This window comes from Gymnodraco acuticeps, unplaced genomic scaffold (assembly GCF_902827175.1).
Source record: "Gymnodraco acuticeps unplaced genomic scaffold, fGymAcu1.1, whole genome shotgun sequence".
In the NCBI taxonomy this organism is placed as follows: Eukaryota; Metazoa; Chordata; class Actinopteri; order Perciformes; family Bathydraconidae; genus Gymnodraco; species Gymnodraco acuticeps.
The window spans coordinates 161,238-181,165 of NW_022990405.1; the positions used below are offsets into that span (position 1 = coordinate 161,238).

At 42.4% G+C, this 19,928-nt stretch overlaps 1 protein-coding gene across 2 annotated transcripts; it reads right to left on the reverse strand.

The window, feature by feature from the left end:
- Positions 1-9,928: 9,928 nt before the first annotated feature.
- On the reverse strand, positions 9,929-12,414 carry LOC117551834. Of its 2 annotated transcripts, XM_034224892.1 has the most exons (3): positions 11,704-12,414; positions 11,041-11,268; positions 9,929-10,246 (listed from the first exon to the last, which is right to left on the reverse strand). In XM_034224892.1, exons 1-3 carry the CDS (start codon positions 11,777-11,779, stop codon positions 10,170-10,172), a joined length of 381 nt encoding a protein of 126 aa, XP_034080783.1. In that variant the 5' UTR covers positions 11,780-12,414; the 3' UTR covers positions 9,929-10,169. The 2 variants fall into 2 exon arrangements, with proteins under 2 accessions (XP_034080783.1, XP_034080782.1); XM_034224891.1 differs by lacking the exon at positions 9,929-10,246 and having other exon boundaries at positions 10,421-11,268.
- Positions 12,415-19,928: the final 7,514 nt, after the last annotated feature.

The following is a 19,928-nucleotide window of genomic DNA, read 5'->3' on the forward strand; positions in this document are numbered from 1 at the left end:
GCTACCTGTCTGTCTGAAGGGACTGTAAGGTGGGAGGTGCTGCTACCTGTCTGTCTGAAGGGACTGCAAGGTGGGAGGTGCTTCTACCTGTCTATCAGAAGTGACTGCAAGGTGGGAGCTGCTGCTACCTGTCTGTCTGAAGGGACAGTAAAGTGGGATGTGCTGCTACCTGTCTGTCTGAAGGGACAGTAAGGTGGGAGGTGCTGCTACCTGTCTGTCTGAAGGGACAGTAAAGTGGGATGTGCTGCTACCTGTCTGTCTGAAGTGACAGTAAAGTGGGAGGTGCTGCTACCGCCTCTATCTGAAGGGACAGTAAAGTGGGAGGTGCTGCTACCTGTCTATCTGAAGGGACAGTAAGGTGGGAGGTGCTGCTACCTGTCTGTCTGCAGGGACAGTAAAGTGGGAGGTGCTGCTACCTGTCTATCTGAAGGGACAGTAAGGTGAGAGGTGCTGCTACCTGTCTGTCTGAAGGGACTGTAAGGTGGGAGGTGCTGCTACCTGTCTGTCTGAAGTGACTGTAAAGTGGGAGGTGCTGCTACCTGTCTGTCAGAAGTGAAGTGACTGCAAGGTGGGAGCTGCTGCTACCTGTCTGTCTGAAGTGACAGTCAAGTGGGAGGTGCTGCTACCTGTCTGTCTGAAGGGACAGTAAAGTGGGAGGTGCTGCTACCTGTCTGTCTGAAGGGACAGTCAAGTGGGAGGTGCTGCTACCTGTCTGTCTGAAGGGACTGTAAGGTGGGAGGTGCTTCTACCTGTCTGTCTGAAGGGACAGTCAAGTGGGAGGTGCTGCTACCTGTCTATCTGAAGGGACAGTAAAGTGGGAGGTGCTGCTGCCTGTCTGTCTGAAGGGACTGTAAAGTGGGAGGTGCTGCTACCTGTCTGTCTGAAGGGACAGTAAAGTGGGAGGTGCTGCTACATGTCTGTCTGAAGGGACAGTCAAGTGGGAGGTGCTGCTACCTGTCTGTCTGATGGGACAGTAAGGTGGGAGGTGCTGCTACCTGTCTGTCTGAAGGGACAGTAAGTGGGAGGTGCTGCTACCTGTCTGTCTGAAGGGACAGTAAAGTGGGAGGTGCTGCTACCTGTCTGTCTGAAGGGACAGTCAAGTGGGAGGTGCTGCTACCTGTCTGTCTGAAGGGACAGTAAGGTGGGAGGTGCTGCTACCTGTCTGTCTGAAGGGACAGTCAAGTGGGAGGTGCTGCTACCTGTCTGTCTGATGGGACAGTAAGGTGGGAGGTGCTGCTACCTGTCTGTCTGAAGGGACAGTCAAGTGGGAGGTGCTGCTACCTGTCTGTCTGATGGGACAGTACACTGGGAGGTGCTGCTACCTGTCTGTCTGAAGGGACTGCAAGGTGGGAGGTGCTGCTACCTGTCTGTCTGAAGGGACAGTAAAGTGGGAGGTGCTGCTACCTGTCTGTCTGAAGGGACAGTAAAGTGGGAGGTGCTGCTACCTGTCTGTCTGAAGGGACAGTCAAGTGGGAGGTGCTGCTACCTGTCTGTCTGAAGGGACAGTAAGGTGGGAGGTGCTGCTACCTGTCTGTCTGAAGGGACAGTAAGGTGGGAGGTGCTGCTACCTGTCTGTCTGATGGGACTGTAAGGTGGGAGGTGCTGCTACCTGTCTGTCTGAAGTGACTGTAAGGTGGGAGGTGCTGCTACCTGTCTGTCTGAAGGGACAGTAAAGTGGGAGGTGCTGCTACCTGTCTGTCTGAAGGGACAGTCAAGTGGGAGGTGCTGCTACCTGTCTGTCTGAAGGGACAGTAAGGTGGGAGGTGCTGCTACCTGTCTGTCTGATGGGACAGTAAGGTGGGAGGTGCTGCTACCTGTCTGTCTGAAGGGACAGTAAAGTGGGAGGTGCTGCTACCTGTCTGTCTGATGGGACAGTAAAGTGGGAGGTGCTGCTACCTGTCTGTCTGAAGGGACTGCAAGGTGGGAGGTGCTGCTACCTGTCTGTCTGAAGGGACAGTAAAGTGGGAGGTGCTGCTACCTGTCTGTCTGAAGGGACAGTAAAGTGGGAGGTGCTGCTACCTGTCTGTCTGATGGGACAGTAAAGTGGGAGGTGCTGCTACCTGTCTGTCTGAAGGGACTGCAAGGTGGGAGGTGCTGCTACCTGTCTGTCTGAAGGGACTGTAAGGTGGGAGGTGCTGCTACCTGTCTGTCTGAAGGGACAGTAGATGGGAGGTGCTGCTATCTGTCTGTCTGAAGGGACAGTAAGGTGGGAGGTGCTGCTGCACGTGCCTGGTGGGGACATTGTTTTTGTTATCATGTTTCATTTCCAGTTTGTTTTTTCCAGCTGTTATTAAAAGATCTTTGTGCTCATTATTGTCTCTGTGTGTTTGTGTCCCCGGCTTTCTCTCGTTTTAATCTGCACAAACAAACTGGTTCCTCCCCGGAGGGAAGATTTGTTTTACAATGTTGAAGTTAAAAGCATCAATCTGTGCACTTTGAGCAACATGAAGAGATCTATGGATAAATCTCTCAACACGATATGAAACAAAACTGCAAACAGATTTTATTTTTCTTTATGGATATTTTACAAATAACTCCCCTTTTAAACTGTATTCTTGTTTATTAATAAAAACAATTGTTACTGTCATATATAATGTTATACCTGTTAACTTTATTCACTTATTTTTTTTACAGCTAATGATCATATAAAAATGTGCCTTTACCTCACTGGTTGGAGAAAAAGCTTCTTATATTCATTAGCATAGCTAGCTAACCAGATGCTAATAACAGCAAAGTGATTGACTGTATGATCAGTATGACAGATGAACAGATCGCCACTGAGCTTACAACTAAAGACACAGCCAGGCACAAACTGCGGCATGTGTACGGCTCCTTATCTGAAGTGCCGGAGACATGTTCTGGTGCTCTCAGTCATGTGAAGAGCAGCTGATTTGAAAGGCTGAGTGACAGCAGTGCAGAATCGCTGTATAGTTTAAATCTCCTAACAATGTTGTCCATTTTAGACACAGGCCTATTATATTTACAGCCCTTAATAACATTCATTTTCTGGGCTCAATATGTGTCTTGGCCGTTTTCGTTGTGATCGCTAAATTCACCTTGTTTATAATAATATCACCGTTCCAAGCAAACGAGGGCTTTTGTTTTGAAATCACTTCCGTGAGTTTCGCCCCGCCCCTCGCTCCAATGACCATTAGACCATTTAGTAAGGTAAAACAACAAAAACAAAAAGGCCTCTCAGACGCTCTTCCGCTAACTTTTGTAATAAAGAAAAATAAATGGACCGTAGATACACGGATTAGGGCGACACCATCTGGTCACAACTTTAAATATTTGACAATGTGTATGTGCAAATGAAGAACTCTCATTGGTTCAGAACCTTTTTCCTTAAGTGAGACTATTTTCTTTTCTGACTTTATGGGTATTTCACTTTATATTAAATACATAACAATAAGAGTTCAGAAAATATAATACACTTCACTATGAATCTAGAACAATACAACAGCAGGAGTTTGGATACAGCGAGATGTTTGCATTAATTTTGAGCCGATTTGGGCAGAATCCAGCAGAGTCTAAAGATTTAAGATAAAGCTGTGAAACAATCTCAATAATTGGCACCAACAATGTAAGGTTTTTTTAATGCATAAAAGGATACATGTTGAGACAAGAAGTTCTAATATCATAAGAGAAGAGCTTGAATATTAAAAAATACAAACTCTTTTGGCTCCTTCCTGTCTGGGTCTTTCTTGGCTTTGCTATCTTCTAGCTCTATCAGGTTTTTGGAGTTTTTTTCTAGCTCTATCCCTGATCATTTTCAGAACCTGAAGGCTCTATGCGGACTATATTCTGGTTCTCCTCTGGATCCATCCACTATCTCTTGTCTCTGTCCAGTGAATTACACTTGTGTTACTGGAGCAGGTAAAGCATACAATAGATACTTTCAGCATTATCGGAGCACGAAGTGGAAGCTTGGATGAAACACAGCTGACTTCTAAACAATGAACACCCGCAACTTGGAAGAAATATAGTTTTATGCGTTCTAATATTGCAATGCAAACCCATGATGTAATGACAGTAATTAAGAATAATTGAGTCATTGAATGCTCATTTCAGTAAATTTAATCAAACAAAACATAGACATATTGGACATGGCCTCAAGACTGTAACCTCTTCACATTCTGTTGAAATAGTCAATTGCTATCCTTATCTCACACATTGCTGTTTTGAATCTCTAATATGTGGATGACAGTTGAACTGCATGATGTAACATTTATGCCATCTGCTGGAAAGAAGACGTATCGCTCTGTTGGCGTTGTTTAGACAACAAAAACAGAGTGAAGCTCTCATTCCATTAACAATCTTTGAATACAGACACCGTCCTGCAGAGAGCACACAACCCAACAGCACGTTGTTGGTCTAGCATCACTTTACAAAACGTTAGCATTAAGACACTCAGACTAGCTGGTCCCTTGTAAAGGTGAGTCCACCTTAAATGAGCAGTGGGTGATCAGCAGGTGAAAGGCAGGACACGGGAACTTGGTCCTGAGGAGATGTAACGATTATTAAACAAGAAATAGTCAAATCAAGGGGTCGAAGAAATGAACATTTGTGATTATTAGCGAATCGGTTGCAGGTGGGTGAAAACAGAATTAGGGAGTAACGTATTACATGTAGGGATGCACGATAATTATCGGTCCGATATTAGGAATTATGACGTCATCCCGATAAACCCGATACCAGTATTAATAGCCCCGATAATATACAATATATTTTTTGGGTAAAAAAAAAATACTGCAGTGTGGGTGGATTGGGATGAGGGGCGCTTGTTTTTCACTCGGCTTCTCCCGTTTAGCCAGTACTGTGGTATTAGTGGTTTAGGAAGAGTGGAGTTCTTCACAAATCCAGCGCTCCCTAACTCATGCCAGGCTGTGACGTAAATGGTGTGCGGCCGTGAAGCCAGGACAGTAAACAAACATGTCGTTGGTGATATGGGAGTTGGAGCTATGTGCAACTCAAGGCATATGCTCGAACCGGAGCTGCCTGGACGCTGCAATCATGTTGCGCACTGTAAAGGAATATTTTGGTCTTGTTAAAGTATATAGAGTTTAGTGATTTGTCCTCGGGAATCTGTTTAATGGTTAAAGTGTATTCCTGCCTGTAATGTGATCCATAGCTTCTCAGGAAGACACAGGTCAAGAGGTCATCTGATGTCTTGTGGGGGAGAAGCTTGGCCCATGTGGGTTTACAATGCAACAAGTCTTTGTCTCGACATCTGGCATGCATTAAAGGAAAACTCGCGTGTTTTAGGGCCCTCCTCTTCTTGTCTGTATAGTTGGGTGCTTGGCGCTTTTAGAGTTCAGAGTTTGCTGGGATCTTACAGGAGAACTGTGATATGCTGTGAACTCTCCGGCCGTTCAGGCTCTCAATAAATATCAGTGTATTGACAGGCGAATCCAGTTTCACTCATTTCATGATTGGCTCAACATTGCTGCAAAGAAGTTTTTACTTCACACGCACTATCCGTGCTGAGTGTGCTGACTTTTCGTACAATGTCCCACTGTCTAGCTTCCTGCATAAAGTCAAGTGATCGGCGCAGTTGTGGCGAAATGTCGCTCCTCTGTTTTCATTTAAACAGCTCCTTATATCCGTTAGCGCAGCTAGCTAGCACCAGATGCTAACAACAACAATGCACGTAAGGTCTCTCTCTCGCTCGCTCGGGCCACACATACACACACCCTCCAGGTCCTCCAGATGGCCAGTCGGTGCCTGCCGGTGAGCGTGGAAGTGTGGTCTGCCACAAGCGGGCGGCAGGAGCGGGGCTGTCAGCATCAGCTTGTAGATGGTATTTTAAACTCGTTGCGCTCTGAAACTACGGGGCGGCCAAGGAAAAAAAAATACACATGCGTTAATCGCCTTAAAATAATTAGTGGCGTAAACATTTTTGTATTATCTGTTATCGGTATCGGTCTTGAGAAGCAGGAAGTTATCGGTATCGGTTTAAAAAAAAAAACAATATCGTGCATCCCTAATTACATGTAACAGCATCAGGATACAAAATAGATAAATGTATTCCCTTACCAACACACTTGGTCTTTTTAAACGATTACGCCATTTAAATCTTTTGTCACAAACTTTGCAGATCTATTTTTCCTCTCCTGGGTGGATTCTCATGTGTCTCTTTAAATGTTCACTCCGTGAAAAAGCTTTCTTACAGACTGTACAGCTGAATGGTTTCTCTCCTGTGTGGACTATCATGTGTCTCTTTAAATGTCCACTCTGTGAAAAAGCTTTCTTACAGACTGAGCAGCTGTGTGGTTTCTCTCCTGTGTGGACTATCATGTGTTCGTTTAAACTTCCACTATGTGAAAAAGCTTTCTTACAGACTGTACAGCTGAATGGTTTCTCTCCTGTGTGGACTCTCATGTGTATCTTTAAATATCCACTCTGTGGAAAAGCTTTCTTACAGACTGAGCAGCTGAATGGTTTCTCTCCTGTGTGGATTCTCATGTGTCTCTTTAAATTTCCATCATGTGAAAAAGTTTTCTTACAGACTGTACATATGAATGGTTTCTCTCCTGTGTGGATTATCATGTGTTTCTTTAAATTTCCATCATGTGAAAAAGCTTTCTTACAGACTGAGCAGCTGAATGGTTTCTCTCCTGTGTGGACTCTCATGTGTCTCTTTAAATGTCCACTCTGTGGAAAAGCTTTCTTACAGACTGAGCAGCTGAATGGTTTCTTTTCAGCACTACGTTGTGGATCACTGACAGATTCATGTCTATTTTTCAGTGAGTTTGAGCCTGAGGCAGGTTCTCTGGTCTCTTTCCAATCAGCACTGTCTTCAGTGTCAGGTTCAGAAGAGTCTTCAGTGTCAGGTTCAGAAGAGTCTCCAGTGTCAGGTCCAGAAGAGTCTCCAGTGTCAGGTTCAGAAGAGTCTCCAGTGTCAGGTTCAGAAGAGTCTTCAGTGTCAGGTTCAGAAGAGTCTTCAGTGTCAGGTTCAGAAGAGTCTTCAGTGTGGTCCTCAGTCTTTGGTTGTAAACTGCTCTCTGGATCTGAGTTTCTGGCTGGTCCTGGTCCTCGACAGTCATCTCCATCAGCTTCTGTTTCCATGTGTTCAGCTTGTCTTTGATGAGGCTGAGAGGACTGAGGTTTCTCCTCATCATCTTCACTCTTCACAGGGTCAGGAGTGAAAGTGGACTTGGTGATATCAGCCTCCTCCAGCTCATGAAGCTGCTCTCCATCCTGTTCCTGCTTAATGTGTGGGGGGGGCTCTGGGTCCTCCTGGTCCAGATTGGTGCTCCACTCCTGCTGGTCAGGGAGAAGCTCTTCTTTAACCATCACCAGCTGCTGGACGTCTGCAGGAAACAGGAAACACACAGTCAGAACAAACTGTTAAGTGTTAGCATTTAAAAATCTCATCACAATGGGGGACATTCTGCAGCCCTAATTAATGTCTTTGTTTTTATATTTTCACATTATCTTTCTTAGTCCCACCTATTGTGTATTTTTGTTGGCTCAAGTCTAGGGCTGCAACAAACGACTAATTTGAGAGTCGATTAATGAAACGATTAATCGACTATTCGGACTATTACTGTATGCCTTGCACAATTTCTCAAACGCTCTTATTTAGCCATCAACTTTTAGATTTAGCTTGAGGTTGTTTTAGGCATGTGGAAACTAACAACGAAGACAATAAAGATGAATACTTGATTCAAAAATGCATATATTATTAAATTAACCAAACCCATTTTGAACAAAATTAACATTGCTTTTTATTTAAAGTAAATAAATAATATTTCACATCAAAAGAAACGGTGTTTTAACAAATCGTATTAAATAATCTGATGACAGAACTGTAAACAGAATAGCTGAAACTTTAACAAAATAAATAACTCAGTTACCTCTAATCATTAACCCATAATTGTATAATGTAGTTAACTCCGTGTGTTGCTGCTAGCATACATAACACCTGACGTGGAAACGTTACTCGTGGATGGGCTACAGAGCTACTAGAAAGACAGTCGAACCCGGTGCATTTCTCCGTCTGGATGTGGAGCACTTTTGCTAAATGTTTAGACAAATTGCTCGTGCGCCCTTACATGCTAAACTCTTATTGCACTTTTGGCAACGAGCATTCTCCACATCGAGACGGGTAAAGTTTAACCACACCTCGGAGCGCGTTCTCTCCGCCATCTCCGCAGTGTGTTGCTGCATGTAGCAGCTTAGCAGCTGCGTGTGTGTAAACTGCCCCGCCCCCTCGCACACAGACGGGGGAGAGAGATCTCGTCTGATCGAAATTACATCATAGACGCATTTGTTTGTCTTTTTGCATATTAGAAACGAGTTGGCGACACTAAGACTGCGATATAATGTTTTTTTAGCAATAATACATGACATATATTTTTTAAATGTCTCCAGTAGGCTACCGATAAAAAGACCAATAACGTTGGAGCTTAACGGCGCGTAAAACACATGTGATGAGGTCACCAACGAATCGACGACTGAATTAGTTGTCAACTAATTTGGTAATCGATGTTAATCGATAATAAGAACTGGATACAGCGTAGGAGGCGGGGCCTCATTCATTCCTATGAGAGTTGCTCTTTAGCGCATGATGACAAAATGGCCCAACTTTTGAGAGAGCGAAACGTCACAGATTACCCGGCATGCCTGAGAAGTACCCGTATGTGCGCTCATAGCGCATGCGCAACTTTAACCACGCCGCCCAAAAGGCTCGTTCACATTAAGAAGGTGAATTTGCGTACACGTAACAGCACCGCGCGTTCATGACAGCATGGTACTGGATTTATATTAACGAGGCGGCAGTTAGCAGCTAGCTAGTAAATGATGCTAACTTACACATCAATCATTATGTACGTTTATATTACGCTGACAGGATCTAGTGATATCCAAGCAACAGAGCTTCATTTAGCATGATACCTGTGTGGGTTGTACATGAAACCACTTGGTAATATATACAAATGTATATGTTGAAGCCTGTTATGATCAATTGTGAGTTAAAACTTTATCTAAAAAGTAAAGCTGATGATGGATCACTGTGGTGGAGTTAAAATAACAATATCCTATTTCTTTTTTAAATGTGATGGAGTAAAAGGATAGTAACTGTGATTATTCATGTTAAGTAGCCCACAAGTAACTAAAACGTATAATACTTGAAAGAAAGGTGTAAAATGTTCCCATAAATACCAATATCACAGTACAACACCCCTTGTTGTTAAATACCAACCATGTGTATATATATATATATATATATATATATATATATAAATATTCTGCTAAAACTGTGTAATATACCAGGCTGCTAAATCCTCCAAACTGTTGTTGCTGGATGTGTATTTTGTGAAATGTGTATTTTTTTTAAAAATTATAATTTCTTGTTTTTAATCTTTAATACTTTTGTATGCATACTTTAAGTAACATTAGGCTGTCTTTGGCTCTTCTCTGCTGTAACAATGTAAATGTATTCTGATCTAATTGATGTTTTTGTCAGTTTGTTTCCCTATATTGCGACACTTATTTGGTTTAAGATTATTTCTCCTTGTTTTACAGACATCCCGAACCATAGTGGAATGCTGTTTGGATTGCATTGATCCGTGCATCAATACCTTCACCCAGCTTTGAGGCCTCCAATGAATGAAATCATCTTGTGGCTGGGAAAAATGTGAACAAATACATCTCACAAAGAGTGACTTTCTGGTGTAATCATTATAATATCAAAGACAAGCACTTTAGGTAACAATATATAAAATCATTCAGCAGCAGAGGATGGGGTGGAAACAGCATTTCTAACTAAGATGATTACAATATTACAAGTTAAACATCAAGATGAACATACTATTATTAATTTAAAAAGTACATGGGAGACTAAATATCCTGCAATATACCATTAGCAGAATTGGAACAAATGTGCCAAAACCATTTCTAAAATAAACATAAACATAAACTGAGGGCTTTCTTCCTGAGCCGCAGTTTTCACCACCCTTTGGAAAGCCTTACGATTGAGGGCGGTGCAGCTGCCGTAACAGGCCGTGATTTAGCCGTGTCCGTGATGGACACTGAGGAACCTGAAGCTGCTGACTCTCTCTCTACCGTAGTCCCATTGATGGCGATGGGGGGCGTGTCCCTCTCTTTACTGCTTCCTGCAATCCACAATCAGCTCCTTGGTTTTGCTGACGTTGAGATGGAGGTTGTTATCCTGGCACCAAGATGTCAGGTTTTCGACCTCCTCTCTGTACGCCGTCTCGTCGTCTGGGTGAGGCTGGTGAGGCTGGGGAAGATGAGTGAGGGAAAGAGAGAAACAAAACAGGGGGACTAAAATGAGTGAGGGAAAGAGAGAAAAAGACAATGGGACTAAGATGAGTGAGGGAAAGAGAGAAAAAGACAAGGTGACTAAGATGAGAGGGAAAGAGAGAAAAAGACAAGGGGACTAAGATGAGTGAGGGAAAGAGAGAAAAAGACAAGGGGACTAAGATGAGTGAGGGAAAGAGAGAAAAAGACAAGGGGACTAAGATGAGTGAGGGAAAGAGAGAAAAAGACAAGGGGACTAAAGTTTAAGAGAGAGGAACAACACAGAATGTGAGTGAACAACACAGAATGTGAGTGAACAATTTAATTAAATTACACATTTAAAAAAAATAGTGTGAGTAAGTGAAGACATCCTTACAAGGAGGACTGCCCTGTCAAATTTAAAAGTTATTCTTGTTAAATATACATATCCTGTTGAGGCTAGAATCCAAAATGCAGAACCACTTTAGATTGTAGCCTCAAGGGACTGTTTAAGGTTACTTAAAAACATATAATTTCCCAAATTGGTGAAATTAACTCCAGCTCTTAGAAATATGTCAGGGCAGTCAAACTTAATGCAAGGATGCCTTACACCCAAACCACTAACACATTTACCCATCTCTCTGTTCACCCACATTCTGGCCTTGTTCAGCTTTCCCGGATTGGCTTTCCTCCAGTGACATCTCTCATTGATAGAAGATAGAATTATCTTCATCTCTGAGAAGTTGTCACTGAGGGAAAGCAGGTCCTGCTTCATCGCTGTGACAAGCTCCACACCTTTGATGTTGCCAAGGTCGTTGCCGCCACAGTGGATGAGCAGGGCATCCGGGACTGTTCTTCCTCTCAAGGACTGATAGAAAAAGGGAAGAAGGTTCCTCCACCTCAGACCACCCTTGCCAAACCACCACACACGGCAATTGAGACCCAGGTTGCTTCCCATGGTGTGTCTGGCTCTTTCTTCCCCACGTCTAACGTAGCTGCCCCCTATTATCCACACATTGGGACCTAGATAGAATAAAAATATATTGAAAAAGGAAGAAGTGGTTACTGGTGATCATCTTTTAGAAAAAGGCGGTACATGTAGCCTGAGTTGTCATCTAATTTTCATCATATTTTTAAGACTACACAAGTTTAATTTGTATATTATATTACATATAACTCTATACTTGTATATAGAATCATGATGAAACTTTATAAGGATTAAGATTATATATTAATATTACATTAAATAATGCATGACGATTTCATACATTATTACGAAGCAGGATGTATCAAGTCACTGACTTTTTGTGATAAGGTCACAATCAACTGATTTCACACATCAGATGTAAAAATAAGGTACAATATATTTGTTTTTGCCATATGAAAGTAAAGGGTATGCAATCAAAAAATTACTGAAACAAAATGAATAAAAATTCTTACAGCAAAACTATACAGCACCTTGTCCAAGTATGGCGGGAGGCCCACTTTCCTTCAGGATTTCCTCTCTGGATGTCGATCCGGCTATTTCTGCCATCTATAAATAAAGTACAAATGATTAGCTCTTCACGCCTCTTTAAAATAATATGTGTTCTTGAAGATTCTGTATGCATCGTCGTTTACAATGGTAGGGACATTGCATTGGAAATTAGTTGTGAAAAAGATATGTCATTTTTAGTTTTTTCATCTCACATTTATAGATTTTAAATAGAAATATATATATATATATATAAAACGAATTATAAATTCAAAGGCTGGTTTCTAGAAAGTTAGCTAATGCATACAGAGTTAACATTGCAGAACTGCTGACATGCATACATTTCTAGCATTTTGGTTAACTATGAAAAGTATGGAAAATTACTGTGCAAACACCCAACATTAGCTTAGCCACAGTAGCGGTTGCTGATGAGTGGTTTGGCTTATTTTACTCTTTTATATGAGAACATGTTACATTACATACAGACATTAAGGAGGCAGGTTAGAAAATAAATATGTTTTCGTATCTTACCTTTTGGAGCAAACTGTGTATATATAAAGCGTTGTCTCTTTAGCCTCAGTGACGTGACAGTGAACACTGAACGTGACCGCGTATGAAGGGGGAGGTGCTGAACACGTCACATCACATGAACGTGCCGGGCAGCGCGGTCCCGTGGATTAGATGCACGTTCATAATGCAGAGGGAAATAACTCTCAGAATAACGTTATTAGCACATTTTTACAACTTGAGGAACGAATGTTTTTAATAAGGGCTATACAAGTCTTCATACTGGGTTGTTTATTTAGTTTAAAAAAAATTATCCAACGAGTTACACGACCACTCTTTCCCCATGTAAGTCAATGGGGATAAGTGTTTCCGGGCACAGCAACCAAACGGAAGTGTAGTACCGCCGTTTGGCCACTACGAATATTCTCATCAGACTCCGGCACACTTCCTGGGGGCTTGGTCTACACGCGCATTTCTGGCACTTTGGGGCGGAGCCACTGGACTTTGATTGACAGCCGCCAGGAAACCCGGAGTTGCCAGGTTTGATAAATGCCTGAACTACCAAGAGCCGAGGAGTGACAGCTGCAAGATCAGTTGGACGAGATTTAATGGTAATGTTGTCCATAAAAAACTATTATATTCGTAAAGTGTACAGCTTATATATATTGTTACGTTCCCTTGTAGAGCTAGGGGTACCAAGGGAAGTAGCGACACACAAGATAGCCGGACGAGAGAAAAAGGAGAGGAAACTGAATGCTGAAGGAGTTTAAGTGAGGTTTTAATTAGTTAATAAGTAAGGCGGCTCACCAGCCCAATTACAAAACAAACTTAAAGTAAACAACACACAACTATGCTGGGTCTCCCACAGAGACATGCTGCACACATGCAGCCAGATGAGAAGGAGAGAGAGAAAAACACCCACACGACCACACAAACACTACGGCACGTAACATATATATATATATTTTTTTTTTTGAGTGGGCTGTATCTGCTAAAGACTTGGTCAAAAGTTGCCAATACATGGATTCTAAAAAGGGCTTTTTGGAAGCCAAAAGACTGCTCCAAGAGAACTATGGACATCAAGTCTTAATCGCAGCAGCTTGTTTGGACACAATGTTGAACTGGAATGCCATCAAGAGTGAAGATAGAAAAGCACTGCATTCTTATGCTATCTTTCTTCGGGGATGTTGCAACACAATGGAAGATGTTGAGTTTTTGGATGAAATGAATAGCACATCAAACATGAGAAATGTGATTATGAAACTCCCATTTAAACTTAGGGAAAAGTGGAGAACAACTGCATATGCATATTATGAACACAATAAGACAAGAGCAAAGTTTCCAATATTGGTCGACTTCATTGAAAGGCATGCACGCATTGTTTCAGACCCCATGTTTAGAGACATACAGGATGTCATGCCAAAAAGGGATATTAAAGTGTACAAGTCACCCAGCAATAAGCCTGCTCATGGTTATAAGGGAAGTAGTTTTGTTACTGTGACAAGCCCAGGAGTCAATGAAGAGCAACAACCTTTCCAAAACATCAAATCAGACCATAAAGGCATTACTGTTCAGAGTCGCTGTGTATTTTGTTCAGGAGAACACACCTCTGAAACATGTAAGATGAACAAAACATCTCACGATGAAAAGATTGACTGCTTAAAAGCACAAGGAATTTGCTTTGGCTGTCTAACGAAAGGACATATAAGCAAAGACTGTCAGAAAATAATGAAATGTGGAGTTTGTTCAATGAAACATCCAACAATATTGCACATCTACAAGAAAAGGATTGAACAAAAAGACAGCTCTGATAAATACACCCAAGCAGCTTCTGTAAGCAGCGCATTAGTCTCGTTAAATGGCAGAAACCACACTGGGGCCGGTGGTCAACAAACCCTACCAATTATCCCAGTTCAAATAAAGTTGTCAAACTCGAACCAGACTGTGCAGACTTACGCATTTATGGATCAGGGAAGCACTGCAAGTTTCTGTACTGAAGCCCTTCAACAAAATGTGCATGCCAAAGCCAAGAGAACAACAATCCTCTTAAAAACAATGGGTCAGGAGAAAGTGATTGACACTTCCTTTGTCAAAGGTCTTGAAGTGAGTTGCATCGAAGGCAATGATTTTTATCAGCTGCCTAAAGTCTACACACAAGAGGAAATTCCTGATGGAAAAGAGCACATTCCCACTCAAGAGACCATAAATAAATGGAAATATCTGAGAGATTAAGTTGCCTGAATTGGATCGTGAAATCGGGTCGCTTATAGGAACAAATGCACCAAAGCTAATGGAGCCGTGGAAAATAATAAACAGTCAAAATGGAGGACCCTTTGCTGTTAAGATAGTCCTAGGTTGTGTTGTGAATGGACTGAATCAGGAAACCACTGAATCTGAGAATACTTCATGTGCTGTTGTTAATGGTATATCAGTGACAGATTTAGGTGAGCTGCTGGAGCAGCAATACAATCATGACTTTCCAGAGAAAGGTTGTGATGAGAAGAAAGAGATGTCAGTTGAAGACAAACCATTTTTAAAGATTATGTCAGATTCAGCTCAAATCAAAGTTGGACATTATCAGCTTGAACTTCCATTCAAACAGAAGAATATCATGATGCCAAACAATCGCAAACTTGCAGAGCAGAGAATCATTAAAAAGGAACAAAGTTTTCCATGATGAATATAAAACATTCTTGGAGGCTGTGATAGTAAAAGGTCACGCTCAGCCACTGCCCCAAGAGCAGCTCAAACCTGAGAGTGGAAAGGTATGGTACATACCACATCATGGGGTTCATCACCCAAAGAAGGGCAATATTTGTGTAGTGTTTCGATTGTTCTGCATCTTATCAAGGATATTCATTAAATGACGAGCTTATTCAGGGTCCCAATCTTACCAACACGCTACTTGGTGTGCTCATTCGATTCAGACAAGAACAGATAGCTTTCATGGCTGATGTCGAGGGGATGTACCATCAGGTCAAGGTGGCTCCTGCCCATCAAGATTATCTTCGCTTTCTTTGGTGGCCAGGACGAGATGTCAGACCCAAGACAATCTTCCAATAGAAAGAGCCCTATGGATACAGTGGCATGTGGAGGAAGATGTTTTCAAGTTTCAAGTCTGCTAAAAATCTCAACCAGCCACAAGGAGAGGCATCCTTTCAACAGTCTGCTCTGTGTATGACCCACTTGGATTTCTCTCACCATTTATCTTCACTGCAAAGCATGTCCTACAAGAGTTGTGCAAACTCAATTGTGGGTGGGAAGAAGAAATCCCAGAGGCTCTCAAGAAACAGTGGCAAAGATGGCTCATGGGATTAAAGCAGATAGAAAGCTTCAAGATTGATCGATGTATCAAACCAAAGAATTATGGACAAATTAAATCTGCACAATTGCACCATTTCAGTAAGGCAAGCAAGATTGGATACGGTGTTGTCACCTACCTTAAGATGAAAAATGAAGATGAAGACATTCACATATCCTTCATGTCAGGAAAGTCACGTGTCGTGCCTCTGAAAAAAGTCACTGTCCCAAGATTGGAGCTCACAGCAGCAGTACTGGCAGTACGCATGGACAAGATGATCAGAACCGAGCTGCAAATCCCATTATGCAAATCTGTCTTCTGGACTGACAGTACATCTGTTCTGAGATAAATCATGAATGAAACGCTAAGGTTTCAGACATTTGTAGCCAACAGAATAAGTCTGATCAGAGAAGCAACAGCAACATCACAGTGGAAATACATCAACACTAAACTGAATCCAGCAGATTATGCATCTCGGGGATTGGCAGCAGAATCGTTCTTGAAATGTGAGACTTGGATAAATGGTCCATTGTTTCTGAAAAAACCTGAGGACAAATGGCCTGAGTTTCCAGACGCACTTAAAATGGTCAATGACAGCTATCCTGATGATCCAGAGGTGAAGAAGGACAAATTGAACGTGAACCCACCCATTGCAACGGACCTAAATGCAAGCTAATGCATCACTACTCTGACTGGAGGAAACTGAAAAGAGCAGTTACATGGTTCCTTCAAGTAAAACATCTCTTGCTGCTTTCAAGTAAGAAGAGGAAGGAAGTTACTTCTACTCAAGCAAAAGAACCAACTCGAATACAGCTGATTGAGAAGGAGATGAGTGTTTAAAGACTCTATGAGAGGTCTCACACTCTCTAAGGATAACTTGGATAAGGCTGAAGCAGCAGTGTTGTGTTTCTGTCAAAAACAGTTTTTTCCAGAGAAAGTGGAAACTTTGAAAAGGGGAAAACCTATCAAAGGAAGTAGCACACTGTATAAATTGGATCCAGTGTACGAGAATGATGATACTATATACCTAAATAATCTGTGGAACCTCAGCTTTAATCGGATATCTTGTATGTGCAGCTACGATAAGTAATAAGGGTATCTTTATCTTGAGTTCTGTGCCAAAGTCCGTTAGCATTTTTCGCTCAGGGGTCATTTAGATGCTTCTTATGAGACTTGTGTTTTGTTTTGGTAAAAATGGTTTGTATCGTCAGTTAGCTGAGATTATTTCCATTAATCTGATATAACACATTAATAGGTTCTTAAATATTAAGATCCCCTGAGACACAGTGTCGTAAAAAAAAAAGTAAAGTACCCGCCGGGACCTTGGGGCTTAACAGGTTAAAAACACCGCAATATATATCGCAGGGGAACAAAAAAACGCAATGTCAGTTTTTTTCAATATCGTGCAGCCCTACTACTCAACTGGCTTTAGATAAGCCAGTCCTTTATTAGTATATAAGTGCTCTGTTAGCAGTTATTTGTTAGTAGTTCTATCGCTCGAAGTGGAGTCGAAAGAGATACGTTTTCAGTCTGCGCCGGAAGGTGTGTAACTTTTCTGCTGTCCTGATGTCAATGGGGAGCTCATTCCACCATTTTGGAGCCAGGATAGCAAACCCACGTGTTTTTGCTGATGGGAACTTGGTTCCCCCTCGCAGCGAGGGCGCAGCGAGCAGCATGGTACGCAAGTACCAGTGTCTTGAAGTGGATTCTAGCAGTTACCGGAAGCCAGTGATGGGAGCGGAGGAGCGGCGTGGTGTGGGGACATTTAGGAAGGTTGAAGACCAGACGAGCCGCTGCATTCTGGGTGAGCTGCAGAGATCGGATGGCACATGCAGGTAGACCAGCCAGGAGGGAGTTGCAGTAGTCTAGGCGTGAGATGACGAGAGCCTGGACCAGAACCTGCGTCGCTTTCTGACCCGACAGTGAAGAACTATATAACTAGTTTAGCTTGTTCCAGAGGTAGATCAAATAGCTAAGTGTGTTAGGTCTACTCTTAGTGTGTGTTTTGCTCCGCTCACCGGTCCGTCACAGCGGGTCGAGCTGCAGGATTTCTGCTTCAAACACGTTGCATACCTCTATTTTATTGTCCTTTTCGGACACCTTAAAATACTGCCAGACTGGTGAAGCCATTTTGGCGAGCTTGTTTTGCCGCGCAGAGAAAAGTGTCATGTATTTTACATCATTATATTACGTCATGCGATCGGCATTTTTAGAGAGCACGATCGATCGGTAGAGAGTGAGTATCGGCCGATATCGATCGGTGGCCGATCGTTCGGAGCATCCCTAATATTTATTCATTGATTTCTTTATGAATTATTCTCCCGCAATTTGAATTAATCCAAAGTATTTGTTTTTACACATTTACAAAGAAAAGGTGAATAAAGAAGCACATTAAAACTAAAGTATCAATGTATGTCACATTTAACCAACTAGTGCCCACATGCATGGGTCATATTTAAATCAGTACATTAAATGGCATATTATTCAATGTTGTAGTGCCGGGAGATAGGAGTCGGAGGCGGTGCATCGAAGGTATGTAGCTGGCTTTAATGAGCAGCAGAAACGGACATGTTGTCGGGTCGCAGCCCGGGAAGACAAGAGAAAGAAACCAGGAGGGCACACAATATATAAATAGGTAACCACATATATGTCCGTGCGGAAACAATACCCCCAACCTGTAGTTCCATGAGTGAATTATGTGTCAGTGTGTTAATAAGTGATCACTACACAATGTATTTTTATAAATATATTTATTTTGGTAGGTTTGCTCTTCCGTAATACATTTTAATTATTATAATAAAGTACATGTGTATAATAATACTTACATACTTTTACTTAAATAAGATATGAATGCAGTACTTTAACTTGTAATGGAGTATTTTCACAGTGTGGTGTTTGTACTTTTACTTCAGGATCTGCTACCTGCAGCAAGTGCTGATAAAGGGTCTAAAGTGTTATTAATGTGATAATAAAGTGTTACTGAAGAGTGTAAAGTGTTAATTAAGGGTAAAGGGAACAGACCTGCTCTGTGTATCCGAAGCTGAGGCTGTAAAACAGCGTCCAGTAGCTTCTGGAGTCTCTTGTTCTCCTCTTTGGAAAGAAACAGCTCCTCCTCGAGCTCTGCTATTGTTTGTTCAAACAGAGCAAATATCTCTTCATTAGCAGCAGTGAGTCGCTGCTTCTTCAACGACAGCAGCATTTGGACTTTACTCATGTTTCCTAGATCACCTTTTCCTGCAGACTCCGTTAAACACACCGTTTCTCTCTGCATCAAACTCTCAATCTGACTAGTGTTGCTAACGTGTTTCCAGCTAGCATGCTAAGCTAGCTCCTATAGTCCGAGGTAAACGCTAAAGAAAAAGAGCACACAGTCCATTCGGAGGTTTATCCAGACACACAGATGATGGATCAGTAGAGCTGGAGCTCACACACACACTTTCTCAGGAACACAGAGAGAGAGAGAGAGAACCGTAGCGACGAGACACTGCATGGATCCTGCTTCTTCTTCTTCTACTTCTTCTTCTTCTTCTCTCGATTTTTGGCGGATTGCAAACAGCTTTAAGGTGCATACCGCCACCTACTGTACAAGAGAGTGTATCACCATATAATCCTATCACCACTTGTGGAATTATACCATTGTGTTGTTTACGTTGTTTTAAATGCTTCCAATAATCCTGTTTCACTCAAATACTTAAGAATGGCCTTCCTGCCTCTCTCAGCTCTTACCCCCTCACCTTCTGTTCCCAGTGTCCCCATCAGGCTCCACTCCCTTCCTGGTAGCTCTTACCCCCTCACCTTCTGTTCCCAGTGTCCCCATCAGGCTCCACTCCCTTCCTGGTAGCTCTTACCCCCCCCCCCCCCCCCCACCTTCTGTTCCCAGTGTCCCCATCAGCAGGCGCGCCGGATTCATTTTAGAAGTGGGGGGGGGGCAAAAAAAGTGCGTGTGTATGGCCCAATCCCAAACCATGCGCTACACCTACACACTCCCCCTCCGTGACGGAGTGAACTCCGTGGAGTGGCACATGAGGCTCCCTCCTGTCAGATGGAGGGAGTAAATACAGCAGCAAGCTTTGAGACGGCCTCCCCTCTCTCCGGCAGAAACAGGAAATGCCGTAACTGTATGTAACAACGGGTTCAAATCAGCATCTCTTTTACAAAAAATGTAAATGAATAACTCAAATAAAACTCCAAACATCTTTAATTGTGTTACTTTTTGTAAAGCTCTTTTAGTTTTAAACCTGATGTTTATAAGCTTCTTAGTTTTTGCAATAGTCTGTAAATATACAAAACTTTATAATAAAATGCACACATTTACCTTTTTCTAGACTAAACACAGGTATGATCCTAAGTTAAAAAAATATGAGGTTATCATGAGGTTGTTAACATCGCAGTTTATCACTA